The sequence below is a fragment of the Chelmon rostratus genome, chromosome 1, assembly GCF_017976325.1.
Source record: "Chelmon rostratus isolate fCheRos1 chromosome 1, fCheRos1.pri, whole genome shotgun sequence".
NCBI classification, from domain to species: Eukaryota; Metazoa; Chordata; class Actinopteri; order Chaetodontiformes; family Chaetodontidae; genus Chelmon; species Chelmon rostratus.
In genome coordinates, this window is record NC_055658.1 from 2,929,705 (window position 1) to 2,951,769 (window position 22,065).

Sequence of the window (22,065 nt, forward strand, 5' to 3'; positions counted from 1 at the left end):
ACGACTGAGCCTTTCCAGGATGCTCCTTTCATACCCAATCATGATACTGTCACCTGTTACCAATCAACCTGTTTACCTGTGGAATGATCCAAACAGGTGTTTTTGGAGCGTTCCACAACTTTTCCAGCCATTTGTTGCTCCTGTCTCAACTTGTTTGAAACATGTTGCTGCCATCAAATTCAGAATAAGAAGATATTTACAAAAATCAATGACGCTCATGGTCAAACATTAAATCTATTGTCTTTGTACTGTTTTCGATTGAATGTGGTCAAAAGGGATGAGCAAGTTATAGCAAATCATCACATTCTGCATCCCAACTTTTTTGGAGTCAGGGTTGCACTAGCTGTTATTCACGAACTAGACTCAGATGATGATGATGATTCATGCATTTGCCTTTTATTATTCCAAAGTCAGCTGCACTGCTTTGGCTGGATTTTGGGGAACAGAAACCTCTGTGTCTGCATGTCCGAACATCCACACATTTATTTTTCTTTCATGTATGTGCACTCTTTGCAAACAGACCGATACGACCAGTTCTGGCTTGTAAATCCTGATTCAACTTCTCCCAACAATATGCAGTGCTAAAATAAGCAAAAACATTCAAATGGCCCTATAATCGGAAACACTCTTTAACTCAAAAAAAGAAATTGTTTGAATGTTTGTTTTCCGGTGTTCCACACCAGAGTGGAGGAGGTGTGACTGCTGAACTGGCTGGGGTGTGGTACTCAAGCCCAGAGGGATAATTTAGTTATTTTAATCAGGTTGATGAGGGTGACTGAGCTGAAATCATCAAATTCTGATGTAGGTGTTGTTATTTTCAAGGTGTGTGAAGACTGAGTGGTCCTCTGTGGACCTGTTGCTGATGCTGTTTTGGATAATAAACGTTTATGCCTGTAAATACGGATTTATGGATGAAAGTCAACCTACAACATCACCCACTGCACACTATATGTATGTTGCACACCCATCCACTCCCTCTTTCTACCAGAAGTGACTGTGTTTACAGGTGTAAACCTGTAACCTGTACCTGCAACCATGTGACAACAGTATGTCAGATCAGCCTATGTGTGAGTATGTGTGGCACCATCGGCTAGGAAAGAAAGCATTCAGCACCAGAGGCCTGGAGGCAAAATTCCTGGTCAAGACCTTGAGCTGAAAAACTGGTAGAAGGTGGACCACTCCGTCCCCATCCCCAAACCTGAGACAAGCCGTATGTACAGAGAGAACGCTCAGCTCGCTCACCCACTTGGCCGGAGCAATATCCAGGAAGAAAGCAGCTGTCCAACAGAGAAGCTGAAGGTTCAGACTGGACGGTGGTTCTAAAGGAGGCAGACAAAGGGCTCTGAGAACCACCTGGAGGTCCCCGAAAGGGTTGCAGAAGCTTCCGGGATGGACAACTCTGCCTCACCCCTCTTAAAAATTGTGCAGCCAAGGGATGCACTGCTGGGGAGACTGCTGCAAGGTACCCCCCCCAGAGTAAATCCTGCCCAACCCAGGGCAAAGAGGTGACAGAGGAAGGACTGAAAAACAAACATGTTCAGGGGCAGGACAGTGATTGTTCTGTGCTGTGGCAAAGAGATCTACCACAGCAGGGCCGAAGTGAAGCCATATCTGGCCCACTGCCTGCGGGTGTAAGTGCCATAGGGACCTCCCCATGACAGCAGATCTGACCAGACGTTCTGGGGCCCTGCAAGATAAAATGCCCTCAGGAATACACCCTTGGACCGAGCCCATAAGAGCAGTCGACACACTCTTGTACGCAGGGATAGAGACTTTTCTGTTCAATGTCTGCAAATTCAGTCTATTGTAGAAGTGACTTGGATTGCTGCAGGACAGTCTGTCTCTGCTTGCTGGGAATCAGACTGATCTGTTGGATCTACATCAGAACTCAGATGTCTCTTTTTCATTTTCAAATTATGTTTTTCATTACTAACCTTAAAGATGTTGTTTTGTGTTTATTTTCCTTATGTCTTATTATAAAAAATATATGTTATACTATACTAATATACTATACTAGACTCCCATGCAACTTCTGTACAGTAAAAATAAATGCAGCACTTCATGGACTGGAACTAAAGTAGCCAGTGAACATAATCCTTTCAAATGTACCATTTAGTCAGAAACAGGGTTGGTTAACTGGGTTCAAAGGCTTAAAAGCTACAACTATGTGCTATGTGTCATTCATGTCTACAAGCAGCCAGGCACACAGGAGTAGGTAGCAAAGAATACGTTGCTCTCTCAGTGCTGAGTGGGCAGCTTTCATTGGAATGAATGACCCACTATGTTTGCTGCATGGACTGAGGTCCTCATTAGCTGGACAGATTCCCTTTAAATGACACTGGACGCTAGTACTGAGCAAGCCTTTACCATACTGGCTCTATAAAGCCCATGTGAATAAAACAAAGCTGAGCGGGGATGCACCACAGTGAGGTCAGAGGTGTGGCTGAGATTTTGTGCAGCATCAAAGATCCGTTGAAGCCAGCACTTCTGAGGCTAAAGCCCCCGGACAAAGAGCCGCGATCCACAGCGCCGTGGTTATCAGTGCTGGGTTTTGACCTGGTGTTAGGGGCTAGCTGGCTGATCAAACAGTGATGTGGTGGCTCAAATAGCTGGCGGCACATCCAGCCAGACAGCCTCAAAAGAGCCACAAAGCCTCATCAGGCCTCTGGACTCACAGCACTGCGCTGCCCACAAGCAGCTTCGGCCAGCCATTTATTTTGCACTAATTAGCCGTTACAACATGAAGGGCTTTCCATTGAGCCACTGAATCCTGGACAGTCGAAGCTCCGAGTGCTGACTACACAGGCCTGAGTCAGCCTGGAAGAGACGCTTTGTTCACCCTCTCACACACACACACACACACACACACACACACACACACACACACACACACACACGCAGCAGTCACAAATATGCACACACACATAAAACACATACGAATACTTGCTCACCGTTAACTGACCCCACTGTCACACCAACTACACCACCCTCCAACCCCTACTAACACACCACCTACAAGTATAAACTCTGCAGACACACATACTGTACACATACTGTATAAGCACAAATGTTTATACATAAATTAGGACTCCACACACACATACTATACTCCCATTAGAAGCTGACACACACACGGACATACACTTAGTGGTCGCTTTATTGATACACCTGCACAGGCTGATGCAATCAAACACAGCTGTGACGTGCACTCCAGCCTACAGTAAAGGTGTTAAATCGACTACATGGTAACACTGGGCTGCACTGTTTTTGGAGGCGTTTCAAATGTTTTGCCCATCACCACACATGAGGAGGACAGAACAGAACAAGGCTTTTAAATACAAGGCAGGGAGATTTGATGGGCGAGCTGTCGTATTTGATTGCTTTAGACTGTACAGGCCTACCTCATAAAGTAGCACACAGTGCATGGGCACGTATTTAAACAACTTTTTCACTCACACAAAAATATATATACATGTTTGTATGATGCACACTTGTACACACATACTTTACATGTACATATACTGTACACACACACTGTACACACACGCACATTTGCAAAAATCCTAAATAAACATAAAGACAAGGCAGATTCTGTTTATACGATCCATCTTGTAGCTTAATCTATAATGAATTTTTGAGGCCAATCCTGTTTTTGATATTAAGAGAAAGGACATCGTGATGAGATAATGACCCATATTTGTGCTCCACCAATTTTGCATCGAACTCCTCGAAGGCACAACTTGATACACAAGCCAATCAGGGAGTCAGAAAACTTTTTGTGTATCCACTGAGTCAGCATCTGTCATCTGTCAACTGAAGTCTGGTATCCAGTACTTCAATACCTCTGTTGTGGTTAACTAAAATTGGCCTCTAATATTGGCCCAGTCCACATCTGCATACTATACATTTGTATAGTTGTATAGTATACTACGCCCATTTGTTGCAGCTATACTTTGGCTACATAACTTTTCACTGTACATGTACAACACGCACACACACATTGTGGTGGTGCACAGGACACATATACAGCCATGTGCAGATATGCATACACACAGTCTATACAAACCAGATACTCACAGACCTCCCTTTGACAGACTGGCCTTTACACCAGAAAAACATTGTGAGAGTGAGCTGTTGTATCTGACTCTCTCTCCCTCACACACACATACACTTGTGCAAACACACACACACACACACACACACACACACACACACACACACACACACACACACACACACACACACACACACACACACACACTGGGTGCCAATCAGCTGATTTATGCAGTGTCACCTCCCACCAGTCAGCAGCCACTCCATGAAGTCAACCATGAGTGTCCAGTCTTCCGGGCCTCGTTCAACAACAATATCCAACCAACCCCCTAATCTTCCAGTTACATCTCTGCTCCACTAAAGCAAACACAGGAAATAGGATACTGCTACAAATATGACTTATATCCCATTCCCATCCACCACCCCAGCACCATTGCCTGCAGTCCTGGTCTGCTTCACTTTGGCATTCTAAGGTTAGACCTCCACCAGTTTGCTGATATGTGAGAACAGGGTTTGTCTTTCTTTATATATCTTCTGCCAGTCAGCCTGTGTCATATCCTGGTTCCCATGCAGCCTGAAAACCTGGACAATTTTGAAGTAATGGGAAAACAAAATGAAAAAAAAAGTTAAACATCCTGGATCCATGATTTATAATCCATATATATGTTTTTTTGTAGTCCAGGTGATGTAAATGTAAATGTACCATCATACCAGTCATAGGCAAAATGCTGAGATGGATGGTAGGTGTAAAAAGTCTAAAGTGAATTCTGACACAGGGGAAGAGGGTTCAGGTCCTGTGTCGTGTGGCAAGGTTCAGGTTTCAAAACATTTTGGTTAAGGTTCAGGAAAGATGATGGTTATGGTTAAATGCTGAAAAAGAAAACATGTCTGGGTTCAATATTCAGACAAAACCACGATCATTCCCTATGAATTCTTAGTAGACCACAAGCTCTACCTTTCCACATTACACACTTGACCCTTTGTCAATATTAACATACTGATTAGTTCAGCTGATGCATTCAATAAAAAGATCCAGATGAGAGAATGCACCCAAAAAAGTCACCCCCATCCACCTGCGTACTGTGGAGGTGTTTGTACAGTTGAATAAAACAGATCAACAAATAAAACTTAGTGGGTCCTTAGACTCTTATCGAATGCTGTTCATGGCCTCGTTTGTGTGTATTTGGGGGCCTTCTGATATGAAAAAGCTTGAGACAGGCCGGGGAGGAGAGACAGGGAGGGAAAATGTGGGTGGCAGGGGTTTTCAAGCAGGACCTTTTATGAGTGCTGTGATTATAGTGAGGCTCAAAGTAGGTCACACACTTTCGGCCTGCTCGCACAAAGAGCAGGAGTGTTCTCATTGTGCAGGAAGATTAGCAGGTTGAGAGTATTATGGTAGGGCAGAGCTGTGCAGGGCCAGGCATGGCCAGGAGCTGCCACGATGCCTCACAGCACAGCGCTGCCTCTGTCTGCCTTCACTTCCATTACCTCATAGCTATGTGCACGTTGATAATATGTGATAGCGTGCGAGAAGTAGTGCTATGTAGGGTAAGACTGAGATATGGAGCTAGTCAGAGCCCGTCCACTCAGTTTCACTGCCTCCCTTATTTATTAACCATTTATAACAAACAACATACAGCACTGGATGTCTACCTGCCAGTGGATCCGTCATTATTACAATGTATATTTGAGAGAAAAGCTTTGTTTAGACTCACAAAACTCCAAAGATACCAAAATACTGTATGACTGGATACATCTGAAAAATGTGTGGAGTCTGCAACTGGAAAATAATCTCTATAGAGCCACAAAGCCTGACATCAGACTTTAACACTGGTTACTTGTAACCATGACCAATATTGTTCCAGAACGTTAAGTTTCTGAGGCACATCAGGAAGTGGGACTGAGCTCGACGGCTGATCAGGACTGTGGTCCAGTCAACCAGATAGAGGAATAGTTGCTACCTATCCAGCAAACACCTTGCATGGAGGCGGCCTCCTTACGAAAGGCAGGGGAGGAGGAAATCCTTTTCCACCCTGCGTCCGGCAGTACAGCAGATGACTCCATAATAAACAGTCAATAATATTACAAACCGTCATTGTCATGGAGCAAACAAATTTCGAGATAAGCTCTAACTGTAGTCACTGATTGCGGTTAAAATTTAGAACATCTTAGGCAAAGGTTGAAATCTGTTTATTTTGCTAAAACATTTAGATAAAAACTAAATGAAGATGGTAAAAACTAAAGCAGATCACAGTCCTTTTTTTGCACAATGGAAGGAGGGAATTCAGTGTAGATGATGTTTTTCAAGCCAAAACTGATTCCTCATCTCATTTTGGTTTTGCTCAGTGGAGGCAGGAAGTTGGAAATTCATGTTTTAGTTTGACCTGAAGTTCTTGTTACATGTTTTCCTTTATGCAGAATAGGAAATAGTGTGTCCTCTGAGAACTGCTTTCACTGCCTCTCAGAGTACAGCTGGTGATGTTTCTGTGGTCATTTCATTCAGTGGAGGAAGTCCACTCTCTGGAAAGGAAATTGCTGAAATCTTTGTCTGCTCGGAGTGAGGTGTTGAGCAGCCATCTACTTGAAGGAACTGGGTCTGTTTCATGCACTACGTCAAAGCTGTCTGGTGCATGGGCTGAAATAATAATTGGATGAATTTCAGCCTTATCAGTTTTGGCAAATGACAGAATTAATAACTAGGAAGTAGTCGATTTTGGAAGTCACCAAGACCTACATCTTTCATAGGCTCTGTATTTGACTGGTCTAGGTTTGGGCTGAGGATGAAGCCTCCTCCTGTTATTATTAAGTCAAAGAATTCCATGAGAAATCTGGATAGTTGTCATTGGGCCCATAAATATTGGCTTTTGTTATTTTCACATTCCTGGTAAGGTCATTAAGAATAACAAAGCAACCATCTGGGCCTACAGCTATAGTTTTGTTTTGGTACTGAATATTCTCCTGTAACTGTAAGCTGGTTTTCTTTTTTAGAATTACATGATTTAGAGAACATACATTTTCTTACTTATGCGTGACTTTCAGATGTTTGTCCCCAAAACATCCTTGATACCAAGTGGGTTCATTCAAAAGTTTCCCATTTCATGATGCATTTCCCTTTAAGTTTTGGACTTTGATGTTTCATGTAAAGTTTAAATTTAACATAATAGAGGAGGAGCTGCTGTACTTTGGCTATGTGTGAATTAGTGCTCTTATACACTCGAAAACAGATGCGGATGAGGACAGCAGCATGGACGGCGGATGTGAGCACAGTTGTGTACATACGGCATCCGCTATCTGGCACACCGTGGTGAGGTCTGTCTCGTCATTGGGTTGTTGTCTTGTCATTTCCTGTTTTATTTTGAAGGTCTAACCCTCCTCTCATTTCAGAGCACTTGCCCTTCCTCATGTGTCACCTGTGTGTCAGCCCCGATCACCTATTGTCTCCACCTGTTCCTGATTACCCTCCATGTGTTAAACAGTCTGCGTCTCCCTTGTGCCAGTGTGTCTTTGTCTGTCGGCGATTCACCCGAGCCTGTCTTCTCCTTGTCCTTGCCACAGCCACAGTATTGATCATCGCCTCTTGTATCCTCTTCGTGAGTGTTTTTGTTTTGTAATTTTGATAAATTAGTTTCTGGTTTCTTTTCTTAGTTTAGAGCTTAGCCAAATTGTTTTCCTCATTATTGAGAGATTTTCTGTTGGATTGATTTTGATAGTTTCATTCTTATTCCTCCGTTTATTAGGAGTGTATTTTGAGTTTGTAGTTTTTCTTACCTAGCTTCGTTAAGTCATTTCCGTGTTCATAGCCTTTGTGTTTTCCTCCTTCGGCTTTGGGAGCATCTTTTGTTTCTATATTTTCATAGTCATAGTGTTTCCTTGTTTATTCCTCTTAGTGAGCGTTTTCTGTTCTTTGTTGTTTTCCTATATTATAAATATACTACCATGATAGCCTTTTGCCTGGAATAATTTCATAGCCTATTTGTTTAACACTCAGCGAAGTGGTTCTTGGGTTGTTCAATAAAGAACTGTGTGAGTAAATCTCTGCGTCTGAGTCCCGGCCTGACACTATCTGCATACGCAGGCACATTCCACATTTGTGCAGCTGACACACTAGTAGATGCATTTGCAGCAACATCCATATTTGAAGCATTGCAGTCCACCACAAGCTCATCAAGCTGATGTTGAGCTTCAGGTGGTTGTTGTTGCACCATGTGATGAAGCTCTCTCTCAGTCCTCTGTGCTCCTCTGGAAAAATAGTCTCTAAGTGAAGATAGTAAGTTTCTTACTGGAATCATACATGTCAATATAGTGAGAACTTCCATTTCCCAAAAAAATGCAGCTTGCATGTACTTGCATTTTGATCATGGCTGCTTGTCATTTAACACAAGGATTATCCTGTGCTTTCAATGAAAACGGTCCCACACACGGAGCTCCAGCAGGATGGCGATGTGATGCTACATGGAGGTGGTAGCACTGAAGACTGGCTGGCTGTCAGCTAAATGTACTTGTTCTCTATTGGCCATTTGTAATGGCATGGGTAGAGCCATAGTTCAGATCAACCATTTTTGTCCTGAGATTTTCACAGTAAGGTGCTCCATCTGTCACTCTGTGCAGAGCCGTGCATGCAGGGGACAGAATATTACATGGCATGCTATAATCACAGGCCTGTTTTCAGAAATCAGAGCCGAATCAGACAGCCACAAGCTTAATGCACAAGCCTCAACATCATTCCTTCAACATTTAAAAGCATTGCCTGTCATGTTAAGACTTTCCAGGTGCTTTAAGTAAAAATTCTTGTTAGTGTAGGTCACAATGTCCCAGAGGAGAACTCAGAAACTGCACAATTAGTGATTATGCCCAGGATTAAACCGTCAACTTTTTGTAAAACTATAATCATTTCACTTGTAGCCTTAAGAAATCCAAAAGCCTACTTGTGTCAACATTTCAACGTTCTAAGATAAATACTTACACACATAACTACAATGAACAATTTGTTCGTCTGTTTTTGCTTGCAGTGAGAGAGCCATTCAGACAGCGACTAAAGACAGCCTGGCTGTGTCGGGACCTGCAGCTGAGAGGAAAACAAGGAAGCAAAGGAAGAGATTAAGAGGAAAAAAGGAAGAAAAACTCTTTCCACACTCCTGTGGGTCAATGAGGCTGAGGTGACATGGTTCACTGAGCATCAGTTAGGAAATACCACCATCTGCTCTCTACATGCACCTACATACTCCACCAAATGAAGAATCAAAGAAAAGCAAAGGTGTCATTTCCACTGGGGATATTCATTTTAAGTGATGCTTACATGGCATGCATTCTACAGCTGCAACCAATCCATTGGTTAGCTGATAGTTAGGAAATTGATCTATGATTATTTTGATAAAAAATAATCATTTAGTATTTTTTTAAGGAAAACACTGCAAACATTTTAACTGCAGCCTCTATAGTGAATGAATTTGCTACTTTTCTCTTTGGGTCTTTGGGTTTTGGACTGTTTGTGAGACAATACAAGACATTTGAAGACATCACTTTGAGCTATGCGATGGATATTTTTCACTGTTTGATGACATTTTACAGACCAAATGATCAAGTGATAATGAAAATGATTAGTTAGTGATGAACTGGAATCCTGACAGCGAGCCAGGACTTGAAACCTCCTGGGGGAGAGCCCCAGATAAACGCTTAATCCATGGATTGGAAATCACTGTCAAACACTGTATGACTGCAATGTTGAGATGTAATCATACTTGGATACTCCTTCCAGACTGAACAAAAAGTCACTAACACCCACCAACATCTGGCTTTTGTCTTCAGTGGGAAAGGGTAGAATCGGCATTCATTCCTGGATCAGATGACTGTGCAGTAGTCACGGGTATTTACTGGCTCCAGCTCTGATCGACAGTGATGGAAACGTGACACCCAGGTGGACACTGGCTTGTAAATGTTGCCTTATATTAGAACAAACTGTCGGCTTGTCACACTCCATTTCTGTCTCATCATCAGCTCATAAAAGATATGAAAAAGTGACCACCATAATCTAGTCACTGGCCTCCACGCTGCATTCTGCTATTCCCTGTCTCCTGCTGTATTTCTGACATCAAATGTAGCACCAGAAAAAAGAAAGGCAAGCTCCACTACTGGCAAAGGGAAATGAGTCAATCGGCCAATTTTAGCAGCTTCGACTGTGCTGAAAATCCTGCATATATGCCCTAATTTTGGATTAAAAGTGTTATTAGACCTACATATAAGACTAATGTTGGTGTCAGAGGACGCTGCACTGGCATTTCCTGTTTTTTTGGTCAACTGCACTGGCTTAGCATTTCACGATCCTCAGCTGGCATGTGATCACACACACACACAAAGTTATGTATATTATCATTCTGATCACAGCATAAATGACAGCAAGGCAGAGGAAAGATTAATGAGTGTTTTTACCAGCTCGGCCATCCAAGATAGTCAATGGCCTGTACTGAAGGCCTTCCTTTTATTCTGGTGGCTCTCTTTACAGCCAATGCAGCAGGTATTGGACCTGTAGTCTCTTACTGAACTGATGTTACACACTGTTAAGCCAAACCTATGCATGCTAGTTCCGCTGGCTAGCCTCCCTGTGCACACAGGATCTGTTGTTTTGACTCATTATTCTACACATTTTCTACAGCAAATCGATTGGCATGTTGTACACTGATACCCTGAAAACAGCTCGCACAGTTCCATGAAAAACAGAGCCAAAACTCCTCTGTCCAATACTCCCCCAGGACCACCTGTTCTTAACAATCCTGCCTAGGCATTGCTATCAAGAACACTGTCTATCAGGGTACAACAACTGCTCGCGCTGCGTACTTTTTTAACAAGTCTGGCCAAAGTACAGCCTGGAGGATATGCCCTGGGCAGACTGTGATCTGCTGAGCCCATAGTCTGGTTTCCCTGCCTGTCTTCACCAGAAAAACAAGCATATACGTACGTCACCTGTGCAAGTAGGTTATCAGAACCCATATTTATGCTTATCGTGAAGCTGCAACCTCTAGTAACTATGATGAGAGCAAAGAATGAAGTCAGGTGACACAGTGTAAAGAGCAAGAAAGCCTGAGTGGATGGATTGGTCAATCAAATCCAGAACTTTAAACCCAGGAGACCACTGTCCATGTCCCGTGTGAAACCGAAAGTCAGAGTTGACTTATTTCAATGTATTTTCATTCAGAACAGCAAAGTACAGAACAGTAATGTTTTTAATCCAAACCATAACCTTTTCAATAACTTAAGCAAGTAGTTTTGGTGCCTAAACCTCAGCAAACAGACTGTATCACAATGTTAACCACGTGAAGGTCTGGCATGATGAAGGTCAGGCATCGCCGGTACTCTCCTGTGGTCACATGTGTCATGTTGGGAGTCATTGGAAATCAAATTATTCAGCTTTTTTGGTATGAGGACGTGTCCTGGCAGATTCCACTACAACAGCTGAAAAATTATGATGAAAAAATCCTGAGCATCAGACGCTTTCAATAAACACAATTAAACCATTTTCTCCAGTTTGTGTGCAGGCAGTCAACCAGAAAAAAGACCAGAATGTGGATGTTTTGGACACCTTATACATATTAGGCATATGAAGTATATGCCTAATATGAGATATAATTAGGCTGTTTAACTGGGTCAACTTCAGTTGCTGTTATATTCAACTATGACTAGAATGTTTTTGGTTGCTCCACATGCAGGCCACATGAAAAAAAACATCCAGTTGTTAAAAAAAATCAGTGAACGAAAGTGAACTTTTATTCAAGTGTTACAAATACTCTAAAAACCAAGAACCATGCAACTCTGTCTTTAGAAAAAGTTATTCATAGTAAATCCTTCATATGAAATTCATTTACAGGCCGCTGTGTCTGATATGAGGCCGAACGGCTCAACAGAGCAGCAACTGAATTGGAACTATGAGGCGTCTTAAAAAGGAAAGGAAATCAGTCATGCAACATACTCGCTCAAACAAACTACCCCAACACACACACACACACACATTAAACCAGATGAACAGTGTCATGGGGCCCTTAATTTGATCTTCAGGTTCAGGCTGAATGTGAATGCATTCACACTCCTCTTCATGTTACTGGACTCTGGTCCACTTCTGAGGTGCCTATGCACTCTGAGGCATTACAGCGCTGACTCAGATGAAGTCAGGGCAGAACTGCTCTGGTTTGTTTGCTGATTTCATTCTGTCTCTACGTCATTTACAACTCAGGGAATGTTGGTGCTCCTTGGTAAACTAGATATTGTGGGCTGAAAGAAAGCCTCTACACTCGGGTTCATGTGGTCAAACGGGGAAACAAGCAGAAAAGAAAACCGCTTTGACTTTCATGGGCCAGTTCTTTGTCCCCAGAGGCATAAATCTCGACTGTAGATGGAAGAGCTCCAGCGTTACATGACACAGAAGCAGAAAGCTTCACAGAGGCAGAAGAAACCCAATGCGATCATTCTTTAGCAACCTGTCTCCTACTGAGAATCTTTAAGTATATTTAGTTTCTTTTGCCAAATGTGTTTTTGAGGAAACAGAGTTGCTGTCTGGATTACATTCCCTGGTAACTTCTTTAAAATCCAGGAGGGTCGTGGATGGTTTGGGATTCAATGCGGAGCTACTAAAACACTTGGGTTGATGGCAGGTTTGATTAAACTTTGAAAATGTCAAGGCATCCTGTCTTGTTCTTCAAGCCACAAACTTTTCCAAACCTCAAGTGAGCACTTTAAGTTGCCTAAACAGAACCAGAAATAAATTAATAAAACTTTAGCTGCCAGTAGCAGCGTGTAGGAAAACAAATGAAATATGTTGTTTGCACACATGTATGTTCCACGCAAGGCTATGTGCAGCCCTTTTCATGTCAACAAGCCCTTTATATTGACATCACCGTGATGCAAAGTAGAGAGCTCCAGGTAATAAAAGCAGGGTCGTCCAGCAAAAATGCTAAACCTGCCTCAGCTTTTCCCAAACTGCACTGCAGCATCATCCAGCAACACAATATGTAGGCAGATCCGATTTTCAGGAGTACGAGAGGTTGTGTCATTTACAGCACAAAAAAAGATCAAGCCATAAACCATTTTCAGTGGTCTATGAAAATATTAGTCGTGGGAGATACGTGAAACTAGTGAGTTTGGTAGAGACAGACTAAGCAAGACGATACACCACTGTAAGACCTTCTCAGAATCACACACTCATCCATCAGACCAGAACAATAAGCCTTTAAAGGTGAAGACTCGCCAGAAAGTGATGGAGAACTTGCAGACTCTTCTTGATTATGACCTTCGTGATCTTTTCACCTGATCTTATCTGGCCTATGATCATCAGCCCTCCGTATACTGCCAACACAGTACAAAGACACAACTCCGTAATAAAACCGTCCAGTCACACATGGTAAAGCTCTTCATTTCCCCCAAAAGAAAAAAGGTTGGACTGGCCTTTCCCATAAATAATGTCAGTGCTCTCTCTCCAGGCCAGCTTCTGGTCCAGGTGTACACCAAGATATTAGTATTAATCACTTCATTCAGTCCTGACAAGGTTACAAACTAAACAAGGTGTTCAGTTTACCAGAAGTGAGCTGTGCACCACAAAGTCAACAATCAATCAACAAGTGTGAAGTCTGTGCTATACAAGGTAAGTACCAATCTAGATTAAAACGAATTTAAGGAATAGTCGGAATGGAGTTTCATCATAATAAACATATTTATATATTTCAGTGAATATTGTTTTTTTTGAGGACTTCTCTGTTTATTTCATTGCATTAATTATTACTTCAATTTGAGGAGCCGCAGTTATATTTTTCATTTGATATTCATTCAATTTCTTAATATATTTAATCTCATGTGATTTCATTGTCATTTAACTTGTTAATGTAATTTACAGCAATTTAATTTCACGTTGCTTTTTGTGTCGTCTCACATATCCACACCTAACGTTATCTCACACTTCACACTGCAACACAAGCTCAGCTGACATTAAAGATGTATTACATTGCTAATGGAGTGAAAGGTAGAATCATGTTTGGAGTGTACGGCTGTCAACGAATATTCTTAATACAAATACTGTATATAAATGTATGAATGAATGAATGTAAGAAAATCCAAACATTCAACTGTGAAAATCATTATTCAATTGTGGGAACACAAAACCAGAGTTTCTGTCATCTGGTAAATACCATTGTTTTAAAAGAAAGGTGTTCACACCTAGAGGTCCGTTTCCTCCATCGACCCAGTGTGAGGATTACACATTGTTTCAGTTTTCAGTTTCAGCCCAGAACAGTTGACAAAACCCCTCCAAATTGGCTCCAAGGCTGTTTGTCAACCACCAGTAAATCCAAAAGACTGTAAACAAAACATAACAACATAATGGTTTGAATGATGTTCACACCAGGAATGACCATTCCTCAGTTCAGTTGACAGTGAACTGAGGCTACCCCTCTGAGGCAGACCAGGGATCTGCCATTTGGTGCAGGCCAGTAAAGTCTGCATTCACACTACCCAAACAAACCTCACTGGGGGGTAAAACCTGACTAAACAAGGACAGTGTGAACTTGCCTTAAATATCTCTGATCATAATATGTGGTGAAAATAATTTGTGAGTTAGATGTTAAAATACTCTACACGCTGTTTTTGCTTCTTCTCTGATGTCTGTCCTCTTCGTCGCTCCTCTCCTGATTCGTGATTCTGATATAACGGCAGATCGATTTTCTCACTTCGAATAACTTTCTGAGCATGTCGGTGGCAAAAACAAACGTGTGTGTAGATCTGTAAAAAGACATGTTTATGTGAAATAAATGTACAAGTAGTATGTGTATGTAGTAGTATGTAAGCTTTACCCATAATAGAGGTAGATCAGGAAACTCTCATATGAATCTTTTTGTAACGGTCAGTTTGAAAGACAAACCATGCTGTCCTGCTGATAAAGGCAGCAGAATGCAAAATGCTCATATGGATTGATTTGGAAGGCCATTATAAACAATGTACGTATTTTGTCATTTGGTTTGGAGGACTTGTTGATCCGCAGTATAGCAATCCATTGGAATTTGAAGAAAAACTGTTGGCAGAAAACATCCAACAAGAGTGTTTTTCCACTGTGGTGTAAGAGACAACAAACATCATGTTGGAGCATCCTGTCAGGTTGAGATGGGCGGTGTGCTGCATGATAAGTAAGGCACAGCTGTTTCAAATGGCTGTAGATTACAGAGCTGTTTGGATGCAATGCAGCATTCTCACAATCAGTCCGAGCACGGCCTATTCCCTCACAACTGATCAGGTTACCATTCGAAGCATCAGCGGTTGGCGAGCATCCTTCCTTATCATCCTCTTTATCAATCCCCCATTTTCACATCTTACACTACTTTGGGTATTGCGTCAAACTTATTATGGAGCATGCAAGAATGCAAATAAAATACTGTTTTGGTTCTGACTATCCCCTGAGGTCCTGAACAGGATAAGTGTGTTTGATCATGGATGTGGAAAGATGTGCATCAAATGCACCAGACAGATCAGAGGGCTTTTTTTTTTACTGTTTTCTGGGGTTTTACAAGTAATTAGTAACCAAGGTATAACAACATACAACAATCCCCACTACAAGCCCTCTACACTCACCCTCCATCAGTATGCTCCACTGTACAGGGTTTATATGTGTATATGTCATGTAGGGTATAAAGAAAGATATCTGAATGTTACATCTTTGATGAAAGGCTACGGGAGGCAACCACCCTGTCTCAGCAATTTAGGGTTCAGTATCTTTCCCAAGGAGTCTATGACATGTAGACTGAACCACCGACCTTCTGATAGGTGGGGGACTGCTCTGAGCTACAGTCGCCACTGCTGTTCTTGATTTAACCATCAGACCGACGTCAAATCTCAGTGTACAGTCTAAGACACATTTTCTACCAAAACACAAAAACTTTGCCCTGCCTCGTTTGAATGAACATCCCACCGGTGCACCCTGTGCTTGACACCAAAACACCACACAGATGGGCAAAGTGAATTTAAAGGTCAGGAAAAAACAAGGAAAAAAGGAGGGCGGAGTGCTGCCATGAAAATACAGCCCAAAATGTTTTACTGTGGAACACCTGTGTGTGTGTGTGTGTGTGTGTGTGTGTGTGTGTGTGTGTGAGAGAGAGAGAGAGAGAGCGAGACAGTGAGAGAGAAACAGTATGTCTTCAAGTTCAAGTGTCATGGTAACTGAGTGTCTGAAAAGTCAGCTAAAGAAAAGAAGCGCCACTTTTAAATCAGACTAAAGTCACCACATGCCCTAGAGTAACTCACACTGACTCAGAATCACTGAACATGAACACTGAATTAACCAAATACTGCTGAGATTTGATATTGTCCATAGTCCGCTTTGGGCTCATCTGTTCATTGATATTTTGTGAAAGCGAGAGAGAGAGAGAGAGAGAGAGAGACATGGTGGTACTTACCGACAGTATCACAGGGTTCGTCTTTGTGAACGCAGAAATCTGTCCTAAAAAAGAAACAAGAACAAGTTAACTCAAACTATCTTTCGTCGTATTTTACTATAACTGCACTCGTACCACAGTTTACAGTGCTGGTGTTATTGAAATTAGGCAACCATTCATAGAAGAAGAATAAAATCCACCCACACTAGACAAGTCTCTGCTTAAGGGTCATGCTAGAAAAGAAGTAACCAACCGTGTTGGATGGAAAAAGTGTTTGCAGGTATTCCAAATGGCCATACCAAAGATGAGGGGAAGCTGTCATTAAAGAGGGGCAGGATGTCTACAGGGGCCTGAAAATTTATTGCTAGCTAAGGAATTGGAAATGTCATATGAGAAAAAAACTCTGTGGTTTTCCTAGTTGCCATGGAGCTAAATTCAAAATAAAAATGTTTGTTAGAAGTGCCATTTCAACTGTCAGCTTGCCAATAATTACCACAGTATTTACATTCTGCACTTTCAACCCAATTTGAAGCATTTTGGCGTCTGACAGTTGTAAAAAAAAAAACATAAATGACACATTGTGACAGATTTCACAACTCTGGAAAGTTATCACAACGGCATCTTTCATCACAACAATCACGAGATAAACAGCAGAAATATGACAATCGCCTTACACAGTGATCTACCAGGAACGTGTGCTAACATGTATTTGATTAGCCAATGCAGAGTCTTCCTTGATGATGTTGCACCGTGCTGCAGCAAAAGCTGTGCCAGGCTCGACTCTTCGGCAGCACAACCCTGCATTGTTTTGCCGGAGCCTGCCACGTTGTCACCTCCGCTGCCTTGACGGAGTGGCTCCATTCAAATGAATGACGAGGCTCAGCCTTAGAGGCGACACAACATACTTTACAGCTTGACTCCGCTGAGATGAAGTGTAGCTGGACGTGCTGATCAAAACATTTCACTCAATTGCACTTGCCAAATAATGGCTCTAGTGCATCATTTTCAATTAAAAGAGGGAGAGGAAAAAAAGATTTAGCCTTTTCTAAATATGAGACAATGATCTGGAAAAGGCCAAGTGTGGATGGAAAACTTCGCAGTCATAAACTGTCAAAGCAGCAGGGTTTTACAACCCTGGGTAGTGCTGAGTGTGCTCGCACTACAGCGACAACAGTGGAGGAGGAGAGGTTCCCACTGACATGTGGGAGTGCTCATCTAAGTGTGAACAGCTGCACATCGGCATCTGGTCACTGGACTGCAACAGGACCTGCTTGTCACTGTGTGGGAGTTTGATGAATGTTATACTATGTAAATTGTTTGTATGTGTTTAATGAAATTGGATTTTGGAAGGACCAGAACCTGGTCATGATCTGGCCGTGATGGTTGAAAAGGGGCCAGGAAAGGAGAAGGAGAGGTATTCCACACACTGAAATTTGAAAGCTCCCAAAAATTGAATGATGCCATGTTTTGATGCCATTCTAAAAAGGTTTTTGACCTACAAGACAAAGAAGTAAAACTGTCTTTCTGTCTTCCCCAGCATATATATCTTTCTTTCATGCCTAGACCCAGTCCTCTGCAGATCAACAGAGGCAGAGGCAGCAACCACAGAAAACCAGAGAAAATGAAAAAGACATTGCACACAAGGCTCCTGGACTTTGGAGCATATGCCTATAAAATACAAAAACTACATCTTCTAATACTCTTGAAAACATGTTTGAAAAATCTGGGTCAGTTGGTCGGGGAAAGCAAGTATAGCGACCTGGCGACTGCCTGTCAGATAGGAAAGGTTATATTCAAAAGAGAAAGAGAAGGCGAAAAAGAAAATGATACTAGATTTTAAGACAGCAAAGCTTGTTTTGGATTGCAGATGTCAGGAACAGTGAGACATCTGATCAAAATGAATGTTCTTTCTTTGGATCAAATCATTCTTTGAGATGATTGAGAAGATTGCTGAGAGACTGGCTTTAAAAGGAGTGAATGACCCACATACAGGGGTCCCTGACAGGGAAGACCCAGGAATCTTACGTTGCTCTAGATTTGAGTCAGACTGATCACTATGATGTGGTTCAACAAGCAAATGAGTTATTTAGTTCAGCTTTTTGATAAAGCTTACAGTTAGGGCTGGCTCAGGCTCGCTTGGACCAGCCCCTTGTTGTGCTGCTACAGGCTTTAACTGTCTGGGAACTTCCCATCATGCACTGAGCTCCTTTCTCCTCTTCTCCCTCTCCATCTGTACTCTGTTTCTCTCTCTCTTTCTCTTTGGTCAAGGCAGATGGCCGCCCACCCAGAACCTGGTTCTGTTCAAGGTGCCTGTGGTGGAAGAGCTCTTTGCAAGTGGTCAGATTAATAATAATAATTCTGTTCACCATAATGGATGTTACTACTCGTTTAACTGAGGCTATTCCTTTAAGAAGCATGAAGGCCAGAGCCATCAGAGAGGCACTAGTAGGTCTTTTCTTGGTTTGGGTTGCCACAGCAAGTGCAGCATAACCAGGGAACCAATTTTGTGTCTGGTATCTTTCATCCAGATATCATCCCCAGTCCCCAAAGAGCTTTTGAATTGGCTCACTAGACTCTACAAACTATGTTTGTAGATCTCCAGCAGTTTCCTGCAGCTGGGATGTCACATGCATTTTTGCTTTTTGGCTGTGAGAGATTCTGTGAGCAAATCTATGGAATTCACTCCCTTTGAACTGGTACTCGGTCATGGGGTTAGGGGTCCCCTGAAGCTGTTCAAGAAACAGTTGCTCCATCTAAGCCAGGTGCATCCACGCTGCAGTGTGTTTCTGGGTTTCAAAATCATTTGTGGAATGCTTGTCAGGTTGCCAGGGATAATCTTTACCAAGCTCAGAAACATGTGAAGGCTCAGTTTGATCAGAGGGCCATTGACTGGTGTTTTGCAGTTGGGGACCCAGTCCTTCCTTTAGTGTCACAGCCAGCATCTGGTCTGGGGGGGACAAAAATTGTGTGATCAGCACTCCTGAAGGCAGGAGACCAGTTAGTGCAGATGTAGATGTGACAGCAGAAGATGTTGGACAGAAGCCTATGAGCATGCCTTTCAAGGGGTGAAAGCCGTACCTTTTAAGCCTTGGTGGATGCCTGTGAGAGGGGAGTGGGGGTGGAAAGCTAACAAGTAGATGCAGCCAGACTAGACAGAGCAGTAGCATTTTTCTCTGAGAAGCTAAACGAACATCAGAAGGCTTGCTCAACCACAGAGAAGGAAGCCTTGAGTCTAAAACATTTTGAAGTGTCTCAGTCAGATCAAGAGGTTGTGGTGTACATGGACCACAGTCCACTGGCTTTCTTTGCCAAGCTCAAAGTGAGTTTTCAGGCGGGCACTACAGCCATTCAACGTGGTTGTACAACATGTAGCAGGGAAGGCTAAAATCTTGGCAGATGCGCTGTCCTGTATGCCGGCACGGGAGCCTACCTGGGCATGCATTTAGTTTGCACACTCTTCCAAAGAGGAAGATGCTAGCTCTGTTACAGTAGCGGATGTAAAGGAGGTGTGGGAATATTAAAAAAAAAGAGTGAGAAAAGAAATACCAAAATGGTGGGTGGGATGAAGTTTTTTTCTTGTAGAAGTCGGCATGGTTTAGGTTGAAGGAAGGGCCATGACTTGTGTCACGTGACTCATTAGCCGCCAGGAGCTTCACCTGTGGCAGAGAGATTTTGGGCACGCTGCAAAAGGACGGCGAAAGGCAAGATGTTCTGGAGACAAAAGAGTCCATGTCCATGATTTGACCACACACACCCCTCAGATAGGAAAGGTTGCTTTCACCCAAGAAGTTTAGTTCATGTTTTCTTCTCTAATGTAACACTACCAGATGAATTAAGTCTGCAGGCAACAGGTCTGTCAGCTGTGAGCCTGTCGTGAGGTTTCCATCAGCATTGAGAGGGCATGGTGGCACAGAGCTGTTCATCTTCTCAGAAGGACGCAAAGACTTGAAGCAGGATACAAAGAGATTATTGTTGAGGACGCTTCCTCTCACAAACACTTCAGACACGAGTGCAGTGAGTTCAAACAGGAGCTTCTGTAATGAAGTAGTACACAGAAAATATATTTAAATCCCGGTTTTCTGAGCTTATTGTTTTTGAATGTCATTCTAATGTTCTCAGCACTTTCATACTTTCATATATAAAGCACTAGTGAAACCAGGTAAAGTAACAGCCAAAACTAGTCTTAACCCTATAAGGCCCCAGTTGTAAAATTACAACATCTGTACTAGCTTTACTAACAAAAAAAAATTGCCAATTGTTTGTTTTTGTTAAAAGACCATTTGACATAGTCATTGGTTCCTATTGTTTAACCCTGCAATGCTGTTGGATGGTAAATGTGTTTATCGGTCCGGCCATCAGGCCATGAACTCACACAGCCTGCAAACTATTGGGGCTGACAAAGCCCTGATGTGATTGGGCAGGCTACAGTCAAACCTCCATTCTGTCGCTTCTGCTCCCTGTGATCACCATACCGTGTTTAATGCAGCCAAATTCATGATAAAGTTGTTCTCTTTGCATATTTCTCTGTAAAACATGTCAGACGACAGAGCGAGGAAGAAACAGCCGAGTGATTTAATCACGGTTTCAAATGTCATCTCCAAGCGTTTCGACTGAGGGGGAAGTCAAATCAAATCATTATATAGCCGCAACTCTGTCTGACAAAATTAACATAAATGCAGGATAACGACGACAACTGTGTGATCCACTGCATCAATTATGTTGTTATTCGTTTCTGTTGTCAGACAACGAACAAGTCAGAAATAGACAGAAACAGATTTGGTCACGGCTCATGAATACTAAACTACCTGTTGCATGGCCCTCATTACAAGCTGCTATGTGACAGAGGAATACAATGTGAGCCACACAGGAAATACTGTCTATTTATACAGGCAGCAGATTTGGGACAACTCCTGACTAAATATCCAATGCTTGCTGACTCAGCTGGCCACTAACTGTATGTCCACTGTTTGGTGCTGGGCAGGTAGTGTACAGTGAGAGAGCTGAAACAAAACGGTGAAGGCCATAAAACCATAACAATTAACTGAAAAAGGCTAAAAAAAAACATCCATACAGCTGAGAAGAAGAGTAGAGCTGGTCATAATGTGGGTTTGTCAGTATTAATCGACTCGTTTGGAATTACACACAGTCATCTGATCCATCAACATATTGATTACCACAGCTTTACAACCTCAACATGCCCTTATAAGTGACTTTTAGATCAAGTAGCCTTTTTGGCTGGTGATCCAAAAGTGTGTTTTTAAGTTTATTTCTTTAAATTTGAAGACACAGCCTTCATCTTCAAGGATACATTCCATGTTTTCAAATCACGGAGTTCATGGAACTACGATAATTAACCAAGAAAAACAGAAAACCTGTTTAAAATAAGATCTTTATAACATGCAATTATCATCCATTCAAACCTGTGATTAAATACCAATCTCCATCTGGGTACCATAAACTCCTGGACACTAAGTCAGACTATTTGTGTGACTCAACCCCTTCCTTCTTGTCTAACGGCTGGTGAGCGGCAGGCTGTGCTGGCTGCTTTCTTAAACTCCAGCGCCAGATCAGCTGGATGTGGGAGCAACAATAAGTGGATCTGACGCCTGTTTGG

General features: G+C 42.4%; 1 protein-coding gene across 2 annotated transcripts in view; it reads right to left on the bottom strand.

The window, feature by feature from the left end:
• The window catches only part of adamts17 (ADAM metallopeptidase with thrombospondin type 1 motif, 17), a 108,914-nt gene that overhangs the window by 61,505 nt on the left and 25,344 nt on the right, over positions 1-22,065 (bottom strand). For both annotated transcript variants that reach the window (XM_041935492.1, XM_041935484.1), the window contains exon 7: positions 16,473-16,516. In XM_041935492.1, coding sequence (XP_041791426.1) covers positions 16,473-16,516 — 44 coding nt within the window. The remainder of the gene's footprint in view (positions 1-16,472; positions 16,517-22,065) is intronic.